At 34.4% G+C, this 21702-nt stretch overlaps 1 protein-coding gene across 1 annotated transcript in view; it reads left to right on the top strand.

Annotated features, from left to right (window-relative positions):
* Positions 1-21702, top strand: part of ASAP1 (ArfGAP with SH3 domain, ankyrin repeat and PH domain 1) — a 142148-nt gene that overhangs the window by 79593 nt on the left and 40853 nt on the right. The window contains exons 5-16 of the mRNA XM_031056749.1: positions 2965-3110; positions 6564-6638; positions 7006-7055; positions 7391-7520; positions 8285-8370; positions 9103-9178; positions 10017-10103; positions 15729-15737; positions 16285-16385; positions 16799-16868; positions 18007-18094; positions 19178-19226. Of these exons, the coding sequence (XP_030912609.1) occupies positions 2965-3110; positions 6564-6638; positions 7006-7055; positions 7391-7520; positions 8285-8370; positions 9103-9178; positions 10017-10103; positions 15729-15737; positions 16285-16385; positions 16799-16868; positions 18007-18094; positions 19178-19226 (967 nt within the window). The remainder of the gene's footprint in view (positions 1-2964; positions 3111-6563; positions 6639-7005; positions 7056-7390; positions 7521-8284; positions 8371-9102; positions 9179-10016; positions 10104-15728; positions 15738-16284; positions 16386-16798; positions 16869-18006; positions 18095-19177; positions 19227-21702) is intronic.

The following is a 21702-nucleotide window of genomic DNA, read 5'->3' as shown; positions in this document are numbered from 1 at the left end:
ATTCCTGTTATTTCCTCTTAGCATTTCCTCAAAATACATGTTAGAGCTCAGACATAAGGGATGCTGCAGCATTATTATGCACTGGGAGCTATGAGGGTTTTCTCAAACCAAAGGTAAATTCAATGCTGGATGCTGCCCAGAGTTGGAGGTGTGGGTTGTGGAAGAGGTGCAGAGCTTTCAGCTCAGAAAATACCACTGCTGTGTCCAGGCTGGTGTGCTGCTTTATTCCACATCTGCCACGCTCTGGTGGCATTCCCAGCATGGGCTCCGGGGCTGGGGGCCTTGCCAACTCCTACTGGGAAGGGAATGAGTGAGACCCCTTTGAAGGGAGCTGTGTTTGTCAGTGGGCGCAGAGCCCTTGCTCAGTGTTCCATGATTCTGGCACACCTCAGGGAGCTGCTGAAGGAGCAGGATGTCTGCCTGGGGAAGCTGTTCTATTTTCATCCCAGTGCTGAGCATTGCTTACAATATTGGAAAGACATGATTCAGTTCTGGAAAACAAATCTTAGTTCCTGTATGTACTGCTGTCAGTGATCCTGTCTCACTCTTATTGAAGTCTTGTATGAGGATTTGTATCTAAGAAAGTAAATATTGTCATGCCTATTAGAGCTTTCTGTATGCAAAGGAAATTCTATTAGGACATTAGGAAGTATTTCTGAGTGCATGAGGCACCTAGAGTGAAATTTAAGAATGCTCTTTGCTCTAAGCATGCCAGGTTTCACATTCCGTATTTTAGTGTAGGCTACATTGCAGATTTAATTTTTCAGCTATGTGCATTTATGGTTGAATAGGGAATTGCCTTACCTCTTTAATATTTATATTAAATATTTAGCTCTAAAAGCATTTAATCTCCTTCTGCAAGATTTACACTGATACTTATGTAGAAATTGAAAATTTCTCATAAGAGAAATAATCTCTTATTTCTTACAGAATACTTGCATTTTGTGTGCCTGTGTGGCAAATAAGAAGTAAATATAGGAGTATTCCTTTTAATTCGCCATAAAAACTTCATTTCTAGATTTAGGAGATTTGTAGTCCGGGATTCTTGAGAATTTCCTCTATATTGTTCTAGGACAATGATCTGCTTCCTGCTTCCTCTTTCTGACCAGGAATTTCTTTTGCCTTTCTACAGATAAAGGAAAAAAGCTTCTTCAACTCTTTTTCACTCTCTTTATGAAATAATTTTTTAAAATGCTCTATGAAACAACACAGTGCTTAAAATCAAAGTGCTGGGAAATACTGCGGTAGAAAAAGCACTTCACAAGCAAGGACAGGGGTTCCATGATCTAGCAGGGCTCTTTCTGACCTTCCATTATCCTTCCTTTTCCTTTAGCACAGCTGGATATGCTATGCTTGAGCTTTACTCAGTTAGACCTTGAGCTAAAGCTCCTTCATAGATAAAGTCCTCTGTGTATATTTGTGCAAAAGCTTTTACATCAAAACAAAATATTTTATTGTTATGTAGTTGTTTCCTTGAGTTCAGTGCTAAGCTATTTGATTAAAACTGTATGCTTTTGGAGCAGTTTTCTTAAAAACATATGGCTTGAATTGCAGCTCTGTATTAACATGATTAAATATTTGGCCTCTTGAAAACCTCAGTATTAATGTCTGATTTTTAGAATGTGACTGATGTGATGAGTGAGCTTTGGGGCTTGGTATTGGTAAATAAGAATTGTACATTTTTTTAACAGGTTTTTGACATTTTTTTGTTGGACCTTTGGTGCACTGTTGTTTGCATATATGCAATACCTTAGCAGAGTTAACTGTTTAACTCTTCACCAGCTGTTTGTTAATATCCAAATAGATTTGTGCATTGTGAGACATTATTAATGAGACATTATTAATGAAGAATTGTTTGAAACTTACATATTTTTGTTCTTTTTCTTCTGAGTCATAACTTGCAATTCAGATGCTCTTAGGCAATATCATAAATTAAAACAACAAAACAAAACAAAACAAAAAACGCAAAAAGCCAAACTTGGAGATTTTGGGGGAAAAAAACCATGGTACCTCCTGGCTGTTCTCTTTCCCTTTCTTCCTTTCATTGCACAGAACTTGTGCTGTAGCTCTGTGGTTTTGTGTTTGTGGTTTGCAGAAAAAAGCCCACATAGTGAGCCTAGGCAATTCATTAAAGTGAAATATTGATCTAATTAATACTAATATCCTCTAAGAGAGATAAAGGTGATAAAGCCTTTCCCAAAGGGCTGTAGAGGTAAATTTTCTATTTAAAGATAGAAGTAACAAAAATTATGCGAACACATGTCAGAAAAGAAACTAAATAGAAACAGGAAGGACATTTCAGATACAAGAGTTTCTAATTCATTCTTGAGTCAAGGATTTTTCTCACTTTCACTGGCTTCAACTGCATTGTCTTGGTTCTGACCTCTCTGTATGTGCAGTTTGCTATTAAATACACTGGAATGAGTCTTTGGCTGTGCACCAATACACATTCTGTTATCTGGGATAGCTCAGTGTGCAAAGCAGGCAAAAACGGAGCCTTTGTAAAATGCTTCTTCTTTTGAGCTTAGTCAGATTCAAACTTGGTCTCCCTACTTTTATAGCTGATACTTTTGACTTTTTTGTTCTGTAAAAATGTCCAACATTTCAAAAGAAAAGTTCATGTATGTATGAAAGTTCCTGTAGTGGGCAGCTAAAAATTCCAATGTTGTTTACAAAACAATCTTATATTGTTTCACTGATGTATTATTGATCTTATTACTCTCTAGATATTGACAGAGTAATTTCTTCATCTCTATATTACAATTTTCAGCTTGCTGATTTAAAAAGCATGTATATGCCTATTGCTAAGTAGTTCTTTTTAATCTTAAAATTCTTTTAATTTTCTGTAAATGTGTTGACTTGTGACTTTTCTCAAAGTGCTGTTTATTAGTTTGTTGTTAAGTTGCAGTAAGCTTAAAATTATAATTGACTACAAAAACACTGACTTGTGATTTTTCTTTGCAGATCATGTGCAAAATGAAGAAAACTATGCACAAGTACTAGATAAATTTGGAAGTAATTTTTTAAGTCGGGATAATCCAGACCTTGGCACAGCTTTTGTAAAATTTTCCACACTTACTAAAGAATTATCAACACTGTTGAAGAACCTGGTGAGGAGTTTTGAACTTTCTTAGCTTTTAACTTGTTTCAAAATAAAGTATAATACAAGAACTGCATGCATGATCATGATGACTAAGGATAATTTTTAAGATGCTTTCAGTTTTTTTCCAAAACGAAACCTACAGTTTCTTCAGAGAGGATCTCTAAAGGGTGTTATGACACACTCTGTGTTTGATTGTTAATTGGAAGTTAAGAAGGTAAATATAAATGTTGAGACATCCCTTGAGTCATCATTCACAAGTGATTGAGGGTGATCTATACCTCATGGAGGTATAAGTTAAATCATCCCTTAACTTGAAGTCTCTCTTGTTAAAAATACAATATCATTAGTCATGGCTGTTTTGTTTTGCCACAAAAGGAGAAACATTCACCTTTTGGAAAAAAACTAACAATTTGAGCATGTTTAAATGATGTTAACAGTCCATTCTCCCTTTAATACATAAAGCATCCATGCCAGGTTTTTGAAGGTGGTTTAAAGGTTTGTCTCAGTTAAAGTTTGCCTTAGGCCTTTTATTTCTGAAAACTCCATAATAAAATTAGAGTCATAGCAAATATCTTTGAACACTGAAAGTAATGAAGCCACATTTCTTGTGAAATCACTTTTCATGGGCTTTGTAAATGTGAGTGTAACTGTTATATTCAGAAAGTCATAGCTTCAGTTTTATATTTTTCTTATAGTTGGGTTAATTTCCAAGCTTTTTTGGTGAGTGAAGTACAAGTGATGTTGCAGACTTGTCTTCCTGTAGTCCCCAGCACAGCCATAACTGCTGAAGGTCACACCAAAGGTCACTGTAGCAAAGTTCACTGGCTGTGACAATTGCCCAAAACTGAGTCTTGTGCTTTCCGCTGTAGAGACTTCTGTCACTCTGGATTAATTTTACCTTAAATTAAAATTTAGCATGTGAATTAAAGTGCAGTTTAAGGACAGCTTGGGACTAGAACTCAAGTTTTTTGGAAGCTTTCTGGACTTTGCCATTCCTAGCAGAGCATCCGCAGAAATTTTTTAACCTATTTCAAGTAGCAAAGATGTCTGGGTTTATTTATTTATTTTAAATAGAGCTGTTCAAGTGGAAAAAACACTTTTAATTTAAGAAGCCACACTTACTCAAAGCAACATTATACTATTTCAGCTAGATTATTAAGTATTATCTACCCAAATTCTTGTTAACAGGATTCAAAATAGGGTGTTCACTAATTTACTTCATTTAGCAGTCTCAGATAGACAACAAACTTATTTTACAATTGCCTCAGCATTTTAAACCCATTTATTTTTCTTAATTTTTCTCCCTGAGATAGAAAATTCTGCTTTGTTGTTCTTAAGCATCATTCTGCTTAATAAGATTACACTGAAAGAAAAAAAAAAGATGTTTATATCAAAATAGAAGTTGAGGTGCATTGAAAAAGCAGTTGAGAGAAGGACTCAGTTATGTCACTGCTGAAGCCCCAAAGTAGGTGCTGAGCCTTATGTTGATAAAATTAATTGGAAAAATGCCAGGAGTTATTAAGATGAATGGCAGGATAATAGGTTTAGGGATTTTTTTCTTTTTTACCTAGAACAGATTGTTGATGCCTTATTTAATAAAGGTACAATAAAATAATGAATGGTCTTCAAAGACATAAAGATGAATAAGGACTGGGGTTACACAATAGACAAGAACAAAAATGCTTCACAAATTTGGATCCTTTTTGTTCCATCTTTCAACTTCAATTATGATTCATTAAAATTTTCATAGGAATTGTGATATTATGGATATTTCATGACAAGGAGGGTACAAAGTAACTTACTTTCTTCTTTGTCAATTATGGAGTGACTGTTTTAGAGTGATAGTCACTTACTATGAGGTAAAACCAGCAGCTTTTACATACACAACTTTTGGAAATCATAATTTTGAAATGATTGCTCAGCATACAAGGGCAAGAATAAAACCACGTCCATTAATCATTTTAACAAGGCTAAATAAGTTGCTGAGCAGTTTTTACTACAAACTGTTGATGTAAACGTTAAATATAATGTCTGAAACTTAAAATTTATGAATATAATTGTTAAGTTGTTCAATCATTGTTATTAAGATTATCTTATAAGAAGGACACACAGTGACCCTTCAGTTTTAAGTTTTTATAAAGGTAAAACATTGGAATTGGCCATTGCTGACCCTGGTCTCTGTTTTCAGCAAACTCTGAGTGTCCCAGCAGAATCAGTTTCTCTGATTTTTACTTCTACCTCCTTGGCCATTTCGGGTTTCATTCTTTATGGAGTAATTCATTATAATAGTGCATTTAAAAGGTGTATAAAGACCTGTGTTTATGGAAATGTGTCAATATCTTTACATTGATCTAGATGAGGTTTTGGCAGAACATTTGTAGCAGTTGCAGATTATTTCTTTTGAAAATTTGCATGATTCTTGCCTTTTTCCAAGTGTTTAAAGCCTGTTTTTCTGTACCTCTCTTTCCTGTAAATGTCCTCAGTTAATCTTTGCAGGCAAATTATCTTTTGTTCATAGTCCTCACTAAATTCTCATATGTGTTTCCATGTGTTAAGGGGTTTTTTTCCCTTTGTTTTGTTCTATATGTGAAACTGTTTTGCTTTATCAGATTTTTTCCAGTTCATTTGGGCTACTGTTTTATCAAGTCTTCAATGATGTAGTAATAAATGATTGCAAATCCTTACTGTATTGGAGTGACACACTGCTATTTAGCTTTGGGATTTTTGGTTTTTTTTCTATAGTTGACATATTCATTGGCTACTGTTCAGTCATTTCAAGCCAAAAATCAATGGTTTGAGTTGGTTATCTTTAATGGATACACCTGGAAAAATGAAAAAAAGGCTACAGTGTCTTTAGACTATGTGAGGAGTTTGAGTGGAACGCTAGATCTGGAGAACCTGTTTGTGTGGTTGTTTTGATATTCTTGTCCATAATCAAACAGGCATGAACTCAGTGGGGTGAAATTTAAACTCATGAGAGTATAAGGGGATGTCAGATACACAATGGACAAGGAAAGGAACAATATTCTCAAAAAGGGGGGAATATTCAGAGAGCTGGTGCCCCTCTTTGCTCCTTCTGTTCATGCTTGAATTAACATGTTCTTTGTGTGTTCCCTGCCTGTGGCACAGCAGGTCCTTCTTACTCAGGAGGCTGTAGCCAAATTTGTACCCAAATCTTTGCTTCAGGAGGATGAATATTGCCTTGAAGTGTTTTCAGAACTTTGCTTACATACTATTTGTAATATTCTGGGTTTATGTTACCTTGTTTAAGTAAACATTAATTATAATGTTTCTATGGCTCATGCAAGTAAATATTTCTTAATTCTTCCCAGACTTGAATTTACTATGAATTTGGAAATGTGAGATGATTGCAACTTGATTAGTGAAGTCCAAAGAATTGTTGGCAGTAGTTTGATAAGATCATCATAAATCCTTCTGAATATAATGTTTTTGTTTTTAGCTCCAGGGTTTAAGCCACAATGTTATTTTCACTTTGGATTCTCTTTTAAAAGGAGACTTAAAAGGTGTTAAAGGGGTAAGTGCAAACTATATTTTTGTTTCATGTTCATCTGTCTAGTGATTGTTTTCCTTTCATTCATGAGAGTATTTTTTGGGAGTGAAATATATATGAGTGAATATAATGTTTGCATTTATTAATCATTTGTATTTAGTGTAAAGAACAAAATTGGTGTGACTGCAATGAAATCTTGAAAATTTCATTGTAAATTGCTGTTTTAGTGTGCTCAGGAAAGCAATACTTTACAAGATTCAAACCCAATATTTTTTTTCCAATTGCTTTCTGAAAAATTTTGAAGTAAACAGTATTTTTGTTGCTATTTATTACTTGATAACTACAAAGAAAAAGTTTAAAAATGTTCTAAGACAATTTTCTGTTTCCTAAGGACCTCAAAAAGCCTTTTGACAAAGCCTGGAAAGATTATGAAACCAAATTGTAAGTATTTGTCTCCCACTTGGCTTTGTTTTTTTGTGGTGTTGGGATTTTTAAAACAAATTATTATTAGCAGTATTAGTAATATTGCTATTGTTATTATTAAGATATAATTTTTTTCCCCCAAGTAACACACAATCTAGAGAATACAGTTGAAGGAAGGACAATTTCATGGCTCAGTAGCTTCTTGAGATTTAAAATATACGGGATTTGGTAGAACAGCTAATCTTCAGAATGTCTTCTTTGATCCTTCTTAATTATTACTTTTTCCCTAAATAATGCCAGAGCACATTTTAGCAGAAGGAATTGTCTAAAATGTTTTCTAATTAAAATTTCAGTACAAAGATTGAAAAGGAGAAGAGAGAACATGCGAAGCAGCACGGGATGATAAGAACAGAGATAACGGGGGCTGAGATAGCTGAAGAGATGGAGAAGGAGAGGAGGCTCTTTCAGCTGCAGATGTGTGAAGTAAGAAACAAAGTTCAGTTTTTAATTGCAACACCAGAACTTATTATTAACAGACTTTGTGGGTCTTTCTTGAAGGTGATGAAATCTTTTGTTGCTAATGGGGGTGGAAGGAGGAAATTATTTTAATGTGACACAGTACAGCAATATAAAGATAATTATTATAGCAACTCTTGTACAAAACTAGGCTACTTTTTGTTTTATTCCTTTTCTTTGGTTTTAGATTATTGTGGGAAGGTTCTTGGGCTGAAAATACACTGTGGAAATATTTCTTATTTTAACAGATTTGTGGTTTAGCAAAATTTTTATATCTTTCTTCCAGTATGCTTTCTGAAGCTTTTGAAAATGTCTAATAAAGTGATAAATGTTAGTGATTTGTTTAGTTCCATAAAGCTGTTTTTTTTATAGTAATAGTTCTTTTTATTACATTTTAGAGGAGATTACTTTAAATTACACAGTGTTTGTATTGTCAAAATATTTCAGTAATGACTGCTGTAGCATTAAAAAAGGGAAATCTTTAGACAATTCTAAAGGATGAAACTTTCTTCTTGAATTTGCTTTATGTTTGGGTGTGTTTAAATTTTATGGAGTGGCTAGATAAATTGTTACCTGTTTTAATGTTAGTTAAGCAGTGGTGGCCTGGTGTTTTATGGCTCAGCGCTGAAGTTAAACACAGAGTTTAATTCATTGAGCAATTGTTTTATTGTTTGAAAACTGTTGAAGTTTGTGATACACGATTGTCAACATGTTGTCCATTTTCTATACAGTATCTCATTAAGGTTAATGAAATCAAGACAAAAAAGGGTGTGGACCTTCTGCAGAACCTTATTAAATATTACCATGCACAATGCAAGTAAGTGCTACAATACTTTGAGCTTTAGTTACTACTTTCTTTTTTTGCACAAGATTTTGTTTCCCTTTGTTTGAATGTATCAAGGCTTTTTTCATGACTCTGATGTGCCAGGTGTCTGAATCTTCCTCTTCTGAGGCTGTAGACTTCCAGGAGAGAACGTGTGAGTGAGTTTGGGGGGCAGGGCAGTGATGGAGAAAGAGGCTGAAGGAAAACCTTGCATGTTGCATGCAAAAAATAATTTTATTTCCTGAGGCATAGATCTGGAATGCATTTTTATAAATATTGTGTTTATTCTAATTAATAGTTTTTAGTCTTTTTGTAAATTTTAAAACCACTGTGAAAGCCAGTAATTTCTTTGGATTTCCTTGAGCTGAAACTGATGAGATACAACCTTGTCATCATTAGAATCACAAAGGCAAACACACAGGAACTTAAGTTAAATACAGAAAAAAGATTTTAGAGGTTACTGTAGGACAGACACGTTGACTATATTCTCTTTAATGTGATATTTATTAAAGTCACAGTGGTGTCTCTACTGTTGAAAGATACCCTAAGCTTCTAGGAAGGAGTTTTTTGATGGGGTTTTTACTTTTTTAATTATTTTGTTCAGTTTTGAACATGGAAAAAGCTGGGTATGTTTTATTGGTTTTGCTATTTTTCTACACAAGTCAATCTACTTTGTGTTGTGAACTCCATACATTCCTGATGAATCAAAGGTATTTTTCATTCCAGTTTCTTCCAAGATGGCTTGAAAACAGCTGATAAACTTAAACAATATATTGAAAAGTTGGCTGCTGACTTATATAATGTAAGTTTACTTACAAGTAATTTTATATCTGAAAATGCAAATATTTTGTTTATATAAGTACATTTTAAATAGAACTACAAGGATCTATATTTAATTTACATCTTATAAATGAAAGCTATGTTACTTGAAACTGAACACAGCTAGGTGAAGAAAAGCTGTCTTGACTGTTGAACTTCATATGCAATTTTTAGAGCTATTAGGAAAAGTAGCTTTCATTCTACTGTTAATTCAATCATGTATTAAGATAAAACTGCTTTTAAGTATGAATATTGGAATCAGGTTATATTGTTAACATTAATTTTAGTACCATTTTCACTTTTTAAAACCAAACTACTTAATGATAGCACCAGGGTTTTATAAATGAATTAATTGTGATGTTTATTGAAGAAAAGTAATAACATGGAATCAAAGATCACTTGTCACCCAAGTGTTTTTGTATTCCATAATCAGAATTACAGTAATCCCATTTGCTATTGTAATTTGTTGCTAAATGAAGCTGCATTTTCATTCCTTAAGTAATTTGTCAAATTTATTTGAGTGATTTTAATATTTCAGAGGATAATTTAGTTGCATTAGCTATAGTAAGCCATGACAATATAACAGAATAAATGGTGCATGTCAAGTTATGCATTCATTTTAATTTGCTTTTCAAGCAGTAAATGCATAGAAGGTGAAGATAGAAGAATGGACTGGTACATGAAAACAAACTCAACTGTTACAGAAATACAAAATAGTTGAGCTAGTTGTTCAGAACATCTAAAATGGTTTATTAAAATGCATAAAACATTAAAATTAAAGTTGGATCCAGCAAGCATATAATGGCAATCTCTTTCTATAGATAAAGCAGACACAAGATGAAGAAAAGAAACAACTTACAGCTCTTAGAGATTTGATAAAATCTTCTCTTCAGCTTGATCAGAAGGAGGTAAATAATTTAGACATATTATTCTTGGAGATAATGTAAATTTGTGAATTTTATATTCAGAAATTGGTTTAACTGATGTTAAATTTGTGTAGTTATTGGTTCAAAAGAGTTGGACTTTCAACATCATGGCAAAACAAATATTTACAATGTTCAACTACATATCAACAAACAATTTTTTTACATTGATTTTCTGTTTCCATTTTATGTACAAAGAGAAATTATTCTCTTTTTTATGTACTTTCTTGATGTGTTATAAGAAGAGTTGTAATGGGTCAGATAAATGCTTCGTCTACCCCAGCATCCTGTACTTGATAATGATAAAGAATGATTATTCAGCGGAAAAAATGAAGAGCAGGGATGCACACTCCCATCTTGTCTTCTGCTGTCCTTCAGCCAGTTTGTGTTCAGGATTTTCCTGATCCAGGTGATCCCAAAGCAGAATGAGAACCAGAGGTTTGCCTTTAGCTGTGGTTTGCACTTTGGAGTTCAGCTGCTAACTCACATGGATTTTGGGCTGTTGTTCTCCTCTACAAACTCCTTTTGCTAATAGGAGGTGGTAAGGAAGAAAATTTGTTTGTTATTCAGACAGCGGGGGCTGAGACAGGGCAGTTAAAAAGTAAAATTCATGATCAAATGCCCTGGTATCTGGTATCCACTGCAGAGGTGGAGGGAAGCACAGGTGGTGTCCATTGCAGATGTTCTGGAATAAGTCTTGAACTAGGAGAGAACATAATAACACATCACAGCTTTTACCTGAGATAATACTCTGACTTTTCAAAATCATAGTCCCTGAGAGAAATACTGAATATCCCATGGTGACAGTGATTGTTGGGAGGGTCAGTGTAGCTTTCCTTCAGGAAAAATTTGCTTACCCTCTTCAGTGTTCTTGTAGGTGTATAAGACATTCATATTTACCAGGTGTCTGTTATTAAATATAAATTAGAACAAAACATTAGACACATGCCATTCTTCTGAATATATATGATCATCCAAATATATGATCAACAGTATTGCTAATATCATATATACATAAAAACATAATTTACAACCAGGTCACTGAGTCAGCCAAGTTTCTGATGCCAGTTTATCGTGGATGTTGAGAGTAAAATGCAGGGCAATAAACACTGATACTTCCCCAGAACACCCCCATTAGTAGCTTGGCTGGCTTGGAAGTCTTTAAATTTGTGCAGTTGCTTTTTGAAGAAGTATAAATCATTAGCTTATGTTACAGCTGAGCCTTTCCCACTATGGCTGCATGTTGTTCTTTCTGCTTTTATTTGTTTTGAACTTTTAGATCTGCTTACCCTATTCAGGATCTGAGTGTGTGTGAGAATTTATGATATCCTTGCTAGATACATTTTTGTTCTTTTTTAATTTTTTTTTTATTTATTTTTCCATATAAAACCTTACATTGACTTGCTTTTTGGCCAGAGGAGGTATGTAAGTTTGATCATCTGTAAAGCTGTAACCATATCATCCTGTTTCTGAATCTTCATGGTGAGCTCACAGTATCTTATTCTTCCCCTCTGCATCACTTGGCATTTTTTTATGCTGATCTTCACCTGTCATTTTTTGTCAAGCTACTCACTATTTTTGAGTTCCTGAGAAATTTTTCAGTGAGCCTTTCTTGAGTATCCTGAATAATTTAATAGCATCTAACAAAATTTGACAGTTTACTGTTCACCTTTTTCCATATTGTTTGTGTTAGACACCATATGTGCTGGCACAGCTTTCTGTGAAACTCATTTGGCTGTTTCGTGCTTTTAACCTGTTATGTCACCTGAGGACTTTTCCTCCTGTCCTGTGGCAATGTAATTCTTTCCCGTTCATAAGGAAGAATAAGTGCCCATTGAAAGTCCAGGTACACTGCATCAGTCATCATTTACTTGCTGATTCTTCCAGGAAATTTTCGTACACGACCTCTTTGTTCAAAAGAAGCCCTGATTTTCCAGTGTATGTAATAATAAATATATTCTTCAAAGTGGTTTTCATTAATCTTCCTTCTGTGCTGTGAAGCTAAAAAATCTTTAATTTCCTGGAATTCTTCTGAAACTTTTGGAAAACAGGACAAGTAATAGGTGCAAATATTTTCATGGGCTGTCACATAATTCTATAGATAGCCCGTTGTGATCATGACCACTGTGTGTAGACGTGTGGCTTGAAGTTAATTAACTTCAATTTTTTAATTGTGAATTAACTAATTTGGAATCACAATTAATAAGGAATGATGGATGAGTAATTCCTTACAGTGATTGTTTTTTTCTTTTGAATGTTTGCTTACATATGCTTACATCACATAGGTGTACATCATACAGCAGACAAACCTTGGCCAGGAGGCTGTTCCTCTTCCTGCATCTCTAATCTCACCATTCTGAAGGACAACACAGCCTTACAATGCACTCTACATGTTTTTTAGAATTTCTTTTGTGGCACAAATGCTGACAGTAGTACCACAGAACACCTTTGAATAGATCCCAATTTACTGTGGAAGCTGTCAGCTCTTTCTATTGCTCAGTTTTCCCTTAGCTCATACTTTACAGTCTTTCCTGATTATCGGTTTGGTTTTTTTTCTCTTCCATCTCCAGTGTGCACATGGACTTAGCAGATCTCTTCCATGACACTTACAGAGCTTTCCATACAGGCATTACATTTGTCATCTCCCTATTATCTAAATCACTCTGAACATAATTCCTGCTCATTGTTCATCGGGAATTGATTCCCAACACAGCAAGACTTGCTCTCCTCTCAGGTATCTTTTCTTCCACAAGCTGATTATTCGGGAAGCAAAGGAAAATATCTCCTTCTCTCCTGGATGCTGCATATGTTGTTGAGTTCATGCTTCTTGACAGTCAGCCAGTTCTTGGAATTAAAGTAGGACAAATGGGTGGATGTTCTTTAGCAATGTATTGTGCATTCACGGCTGCATGTGGTACCGTCCACACAAGTCAAGTTTCAAAATTGCTCATAGATTATTATGAGGCAGAGTAACAAGTGAAATATAATGTTTGGAATTTTTTTTTTGATTACCTATTTCCTGGATGTGTAGTAAAAAAATATATACTAAAAAAACCTCATCTAAAATATATAAGTAAAGTCAAATTTAAATGTGAAGTCAAATTTTGAAACTTGAATACATGTTGAAATAAAGAAGCTTCACAGGCATCACCAAAATAAACTCTGCAACTGTTCTGATTGTAATTACAGTCTGGACAAATTCTAGGACTCTTGAAAAACTCTGTGTGTGTACATATGTATAATACATGTATATAAAGTTATAAATGTAAAAAATAAAGTCTTTGTTTTGAAGAGAATTGAAATTGTGTCTTAGAAGAAAAAGGAGCAATATTGTGATTCTCAGATATCCAGGCAAATCACAGGAGAGAGACAGAGAAATGCTGTAATGAAATAACCTGCTTTTTTTGATAAAATAACCACTTGCTCACATTGATGTTCAAGTTTCTGTCTCAAAATCAACATGATAACTTTCAGTCATGAGATTCTGCTACATGACATGAGTCAGAGTGTAATGATGCTGGCAGAAATTGAGGAGCTTGATAAAATAATGTGTTACTTAGGTATTCAGTGTTTGCTCCTGAAGCAGCAGGCCAGCATTCATTGCTCCTTGGTTAAGAGACAGCAAAGCCTGATGTGGCCTGAGTTTTCACAGTCAGCCTCCATCACTGTGTGTATCCAAATCTTCAAGTACACAAAGCTGGGCTTTATTATTGTGACAATGGCCTGGTGGATTATGATTCAGTATACATTTCCCCACTTATATTAGTGCACTATAATCTCATTGATGGAAAATTGATGGATTAATGGAAATATTGAAGAACATTAAATGAATGGGATTTTCTCCAGTGGATTTGTAAAAAATCAGAAGTGTTCTTACCAGACATTGCTTTGGCAGGGAAGCAGTTTGAAATAATAAAATTGAGGCCCTAGTTGTTGATAGTAAACAGTTTTTTGATGGAGAGAAGGAAATTGAAACTAGTGATTCCTGTCCAAATTGTATATTCTGCCACCTTTAACCTCTTTAGAGCTGCTGTGAGAAAAGTGAGACATCCTGACATTCTTGAGGTCTCATAATGCAGCTCCTGTTCCACTGTTGCACTTGTTCAAGGTGTTTATTTAGCATTATGGGCACCTGTAATGACCTTGCACATTTTTGTGGCATACCTGTCCTTTCATCAGTGAGAAAGGTATTAGTGGCATCACTGCAATGACCTGGTTCCTGGGGGAGCACATCTTGAGCATGTTTGAATCCTGGGCTGGGCAGCAGTGCCAGTGCTGCAGCTGCATTGCAGGAAGTACCATTGACTTTGGCCCTGTCACAGACAGCATCTCTTATGGCCACTCTTGCACTGTCCTCATGTCAAGCTGGGGCAGATTCTGTTACCTTGTGCAAGAATTGCCAAATTTTGGGAAACTATTATGGTTTTTGGAAAAAGTATTTTAGTGAATACTAGTGTACTTTTAATTGTGTAAAGCATCTGATCTTGTATGTTACAAAATGCTCATGTCCTAAGAAGCTTCAATTTTAAAATAAACTGAGCCTTTAATACAGGCTTCTCTTCCCTCTTTTTGTCTATTAACTATTGCTGCAAAGGTAACTAAACAGCATTAAGTTGAATATAGCTAATTTTTGGAATTATGTTTTGTGTCTGTTTTGTCAATTATTTCTTTTCATTTTGATTTATTTCCCCAAATCTCCATCTCATGTACTACTTGTAACAAGAACTATATCTCATTAGGTTCTTTCCTACGCTAATACCAGCAGGATTAATTCCCTAATTCCCATGGGGGTTTGAAATTTGCTTTTAACAAACAAGCTGCTGATTGTGGTGATGTGAGCCCTGCTGGCAGCACCCAGCTTGCAGGAGCCTCTGTGCTGCTTCCAGCCACAACTGCCAGTTTTACCAAAGCACTTCTCTAAACTCTGTGGCAAACTTTTTGCAAAATGAAAATCAATTTTAAATGCTCTGGATAAACCAAGAGGGAGTAATCCTCAGTATATATTGGTTGTGGTAGTAAGAAACTCTGCTGTAGAGGGGAAAGGTTATTGAGAAGGGAGTAATTGAACTTCCCATTCTTTTAATTTTTTTTTTTTGGTGGGATGTTGTCAAATGTTTTGCAGGTTGTTGTTTCACAGTTACATTCAAAACCAAATTGATGTGCCCTTAAATATAGCTTTTTGCATACACTTGCAAAAATTCAATGTTAACTTTGGGCCTAATCTTTCTTAATGGAAATTCAGAGTTAGGTGCTGTTGTGGAGGATACAATATAAGTATCCTTTTAGTCACTTTAAAGATTACAAAGATTGGAAGATGTATTCAACTTTGGTCCTGAAGTCCTCTTAGTTATTTTGTGAAGCCAATGTCATATATCCTAGGTTACCTGGAATTTTATTATGGTATTTTGTTAGTGGATGAGACAAAACACCAATATGCCTAAAGATAGTTCTTGCCTTCTCTCTCTTAGTGTCTTTAGAAAGGGGAAACATTAACAATGGGTGCTATAAAATTTTTGTTCAGGGAACATGTTTTTTTAAATGAATAATAATTCTTGTTTCAAATTATTTGCTTTCTCTTTCCTCTATTGCTTTTGCCTTTCGTGATCGAAGTCTAGGAGAGTAAGTCAATGTTTTAATGAATTTGGGGGATTTTTTTTCTGATGTGCTTGTAATAAGTTAATCCATTTTGCTTAATTGTTTCACTAGATCAGGCCAAAAGTTATTTCAGCTGACTTCATTCACTAAAACTCATGGATTATAAATATATTTTATTTGAAAAAAAAATTATCATTTGTCTTTCTTTATAAATGTATTTCTATATATAGATGCATGCTTTATTCTGTTGTTTTCTTTTTGAAATTTTATCTTTTGCTTATGAGATTGTGCAATATTAAATATCTGTATTCTAAAAGTCTTTTGTTTTGAGATGCATATTTGCATCAAAGCCCTAATGTATTAATTAAATCTTGAACGTGCATCTAGTTCAAGATCACGTGGTGTAAAAGCAAGCCCTCCTATCAATGTAAAACATGCAGGAGGAGTTCTCCTTTTTTAATGTTTATGAATTTGTGATGTTGTAGAGAAGAAAAAATAAAATAGGCTTGAAGGTTAAGAAAGTTTACTGTCCAGATCAGGAGAATGTTAATGTTGTGTTTCCCCTTTTCAGGATTCACAGAGCAGGCAAGGAGGGTACAGTATGCATCAGCTTCAGGGGAATAAGGAATATGGCAGTGAGAAGAAAGGTTATCTTTTAAAGAAGAGTGATGGGTATGTTCTGGTTGCACATAATAGTGAAATCTACTGCTATGTTCAGGCTCTATTTTAACAGCTTTCTACTGTGGGTGCTTCAGACACATTCTCCTAATGCACCTGCTACAAGTAGTTGTGAGTTCCAAAGTTCAAGCCTGAACACAGAACTGAATTTAGTGTAGCAAATATCAAAAGCATGACAAGCAAGCATAAAAAGTAGTCATAGTTAAAAGAAAGCTATTATCTTTATAACTCTCTAAAAGATGATTAAGATTTGTCACAAAACTCCAAGTTTCTTTTGAAGAAGCATTTAGTAAAATTTTGACTGCATCTGTTTGTTTTTTAAAGCTAATTGTCCCAAAATGATAATGTTATTTATGAGTTTTGAAGTCACATCTATTTACTAAAATTTATATGATATTCTTATGTAGGTTAAGGAAAGTATGGCAAAGAAGGAAGTGCACTGTTAAAAATGGAATTCTTACCATCTCACATGCAACGGTAAGTTATTTTTATACCTTTATATCAAAACAATAAACAGCATTATCCTTTCCTGGTGAATCTGTTATTGCTAATATGCTATAGCAAAAAGGATGTTACTTCAGCTTCTGACTGTTGAAATTTCGTGAAACTGTAGCTTATGAAATGAATTTATCAGTAGTTTAATAAGAAAATGGCAAATGTATTGAACAGACTTCTCAATTAATACTTCAGATGGATTTGCTTGTAAGGATTGTCATGGTATATATGTGAGCCACGTAATTTGGGAACTTGGGAAGTATTTGATATTAGGTTAGAGTCTGACACATGAATGAAGGTGTTTAGTATTTTGAGTGCTTTCAATTAAAAGTTTGGAATGCTGGACATTTTTGTTCACAGTGAGTTCTTGGGATCAGGTACATATCTGAAGAATTTTCCTAGGAATGCTCAGTCATGAGGTAGCACCAAGGTGATCATGGGGGAGGCAGTGCTAAAACTGCCTTGTGGGAATGTCACATGAACCTGTTGGAAACAAGCACAGGAATTGCTCTTGTTAAAGGAGATTGTCCCATTTCCTCACCTCTTTTCCTCCTTTGCCCCAAAATCCACTGACAGCCCTCAATTTCTAAAGCTTACTACCTGTATAAACCCCAAATTCCTCAAAGAGACAATTATTCTGTCTTAAGTGATTTAATTGCAGCACAGAATATTGGTATTGGTATTTATCCCGAGTTTTGAAACTCCAGATCTTCAGCTTTCCACTTCCATTTTAAAGTTTTAGCATTATATCTTTGATTTATTTAAAATGGGAGGAAACTTGGAACTTGGTCATTTTGTAGTAAAAAACTGCATTATAGTTTTGCCCTTGTTGAAGAAATGCAATTAAAAACTATTAATATTAGCAAATTGTAAATTTAAAGGTTTTTTTTCATCCCTTTCAGATAAAGTGAGACCACAAAAATTTTAATTTTGTTTAGATTTAGCAACGTGTCCCTTTTGAGAGACCAAATCAGACCAGGTGATTCTGGTCTCCAGGTTTTTGAGGGTGGATATGTGTGCAAGTCCAAGCTTTAAGTAATATCATACATGCCCACTCTCCAGAAAGGGAAAATAATCCTAAATCAATACATTTTTAAAATAAAATAAATTTTCTTTTTAGTCCAACAGGCAACCAGCTAAACTGAATTTATTGACCTGCCAGGTGAAGCCAAATGCTGAAGATAAGAAGTCCTTTGATCTAATATCACGTATGTAGCAGCTTTAGTACCATCTTGTGTTATTGGGATTTCTGAAAATGTCATTGCAGGATGCTTTGAGTAGAGCTCAAAGTTCAGGTCTGTATCCAGACACACACAGTGTCTCATGGCTGTTCAGAGCCTCTATTTCTGAAGATGAGCAAATGGATGTAGAACCTTTCTCTGTGTAGATGTGGCATAAATACTCTTTGTTTGTGACAAGCCATGAAATGCAATATATGTGCTGCTTCTTCAGTTCAGAGAGATGTTTAACAGTTTTGTGGAACTTGTGTTACTGTAGCCACCAGGAAAGGGGAAAGACCTTTGGCTTTATCCTGCTTTTCAGTCATTGTTCTGCTTTTTGAGTGCTATTTGAAGGAATGAGGAAGACAAGGAGACCCAATTTCTTTCTCTCTTTTCTTACATTAAAATATATTTCTCTTTGTCTGAAAATTGGTAGTGCCTTTTCTTCTCAGCATTAAAGCTCCTGTGGTTCCCCTATTTCCTATTTTGGTCTTGTGCAGCAGGTGTTTGTATCCAGTCTGATTTTGAAAAGTCTTTTGATGAGTCAACTTAGTGTTTTCAGACTTCACATACAGAGTATTAACCAAGAAACTGTTCCAACATTGCATATTAAAATGGACAGTCTAGGAAACCTTTGATTGTGGGAGATAATAGCCACTTCATGTCTTCATCTGTTGGTTAGTAAAACAATTTTCTTGGCTAAACTGGAGGGAAAAACTATATAAAAGGAACAAATTAAGTTTTCCTTCTCCTCCTAATTATATTTCAGTTTTGACTTCTGAAAGTAATAAAATGATAAAATTTGATCCATGTGTTTATTTTTCTTTATTATTTCAAAACTTAAGACTTTTAAAATACATAAAATTGGTGTGAATCAAAATTTAAAGTTTCATCTTCTTTTTTTCTTCTTTTTTTTGGAATTGTTATCCATAGCTATGAATAAAGGATTAATGATGCATTTTAAGAGACATTGCTCTTAAGGCTTTAGCTGCCAAATAGTCTTTAGTACCAAATATGTAGACATTAACTTTTATCATGTGCCACATGAGAAGGTGTATTCCTTTCTTTCAGATAACAGAACTTACCACTTTCAAGCAGAAGATGAGCAGGAATATGTGGCGTAAGAATGTTTATATTTTTTCAAGTTTATTTTGCCAATAGATTTGTGTAAAATCACACATAACATTGGAAATAATTTTCTCAGCTAATGCATAAGTAGTGCCTACTGTCTCTTTTTTTCTGCTGTTATGGATCTGTAAATGTAAACTATTTTGTGTCACACTACAGAACTCCTTCAAAACCTAGTAATGTTAAAACTGGAACTAAACCAAACCAAACTAACCAAAACGCCATTTAGATTGTTTATCCTGCCAGTACCTGGCTTGTGTGAAGTGCTTGGGATGATATTAGGATTACATCAGATTATTAGGATTCAAATGAAATATTTTTAAATTGTTCTCAAATCTTCCCTGTCAATCCTGTTCTCAGTTACTTCTTTTCCTCTTGATCCTACATTTTCCTTGAAAGTAAATATAATAAATAGATTAAAGATCTCCATATGACACATAGAAAATATCTACAGGCAGTGCATTTTTTCTTCTGTAGGCCTAGAAATAACAAAGCACTTCTCTGAGATTTTTACTTCAGAATCCATGAGCTCGCTTCATTAATGCAAGTTCCAATTAGATTATTTCCTTTTAAACAATCTTTCTTTCTACTGCATCAGAATTATTTCCTGAGAGCCATGTAGCACTGTTTTTTCCTCCTGTGTCACCAGATGTGTGTTGTGCATGTAGTCTAATGCTCAACATCCAAAAGTGCAAGGAATAAAGTTAGTACTGAAGAGGACAGCAAAAGCTACCTCATTTTTTTCATTAAATATCCATATTCTAGTGGAAGACTGTGTTGCTCCATGTGTATTTTAAAGGTACAGGGAATGTTTGTAGGGTGTTTCTCTTGGTTGGTAGTGTTGGGTGGCAGTGGCATTGACAGCTCAACCCTGGGAGTCGTAGGTGAAATAAAAGGGCTGGAGAATTCTTTGTTGTACAGCTATTTCTTTCTGGGCTTCCACAGCTTTATGTTGGCTCTTACAGTGCAAAGCTGACTTGCTAGTCATGATTACTGCATTCATCCTGGAACTTAATTATTCCAGTAATTTTCTTAGTCAAGAAGAAAATACTGTTATTTCTTATGAGTCATAAGTTTTTGGTACTCTGCCATAAATTAATTTTTACTGTATTAGTTGGTTTAGGAGGTGAAGTGGTTTGTTTGTTTTTTTGTCTTAACACATGAGCAAGGTAGGGGAAAAATAAATAAGCAGTATCCCTCTTTTGAGAGGCAGATAATTAAATTTAGTTTAGCAGGCTGCCTGGTGGACTGTTTTGAAATTCCAGGCGGGTTTTATTTCCTATTAGAAGCACTGAAATTTTGTCTGTCACTCTAAAGTCAATGTTTATTTTTGAGTGTGCAGCCTGCCAGGAAGGCCTGGTGACCAACTAGGCACTTCTTGATAAGCAGCAGCAGTCATTCAGAGATGTCTGTCCTTGTCCTTGTGCTTGTGGGGGAAGAGCTGCCGCTGTGCTGCCTCTTGCTCTCACTCACAGGTGCCCCACTGACAGTCCTGGGCAGAAGTTCCTTCTCCCTGAGCAAACACAACCAAAATAATGATTGCTTTGGCAGTTTAAGTACTTGTAAAAAGGAAGTCTATATCAACTAACAGCTGGCTCAGTTGTGTTGTGTTTGTTGTAATTACATCTAATAATTTTTTCATTGTTACTGCTCAGTTGAGTTTTATTCAAATTCTGCCTTTTTTAACAAACTAATCAAATTGTAACTCTAAAAGAAATTATAAACAAATGTCAGAATAAATGTTGTTTATCTGAATTTAATTATTGTTTTACTCCCTGTATTTAACCAAACATTGTTAGAATATTAGAAACAAGACACCATTGCCTCTTATTTTTTTAATAACATTGAATTTCACCATTAAAATTGCAGAAGAATGCCCTCTAGTGTGGGTTCTTCTCATGTAATGAGAAAGATTAATGTACCTTCATTGTTAACACCGTGTAAACTTTGGAGCAAATTTGTGTTCAAGACTTTCAATTTCTCTTTTATGCTTAACACTGATTTTTAAAAATTTTTAAAGCATTTTAAGCACTACTTTCTAGATTATTTTATGCACATAAAAATTAAAAGAAAATGTGCATGAAGTATATAATATGGAATGCCCATATATTAGTTCAGTCTCTGAATCTGTGTTCTAAGATTACACACATAAATTTCCCTCTGAAATATTTTAAAGCTAATCTTTTCATTGTTATTTCAGTGAGAAATTACGAATTTCAATCTGAAGTTCTCTTAGTTTATTTAGATGACCATACCATTTCTGCATATTTCAGAAGACCAATGATTGCAGGACATTGTAAACATGAAATGCATTGAGGACACTGCCAATTTACAACATTTCTGCATTAAAAAAATTAAAATATTTGCAGTAGATCTAAAATCATCTAAAATCGCTTTGATTCTGAGGATTTCTTTTTAACTTGTTCTTTTTTCTAAATTGGCAACACTGCATCTGCAATGTGATTGGT

The sequence above is a fragment of the Geospiza fortis genome, unplaced genomic scaffold (genome assembly GCF_000277835.1).
Source record: "Geospiza fortis unplaced genomic scaffold, GeoFor_1.0 scaffold111, whole genome shotgun sequence".
Classification (NCBI taxonomy): domain Eukaryota; kingdom Metazoa; phylum Chordata; class Aves; order Passeriformes; family Thraupidae; genus Geospiza; species Geospiza fortis.
This window is presented reverse-complemented; position numbering and strand designations above follow the sequence as displayed.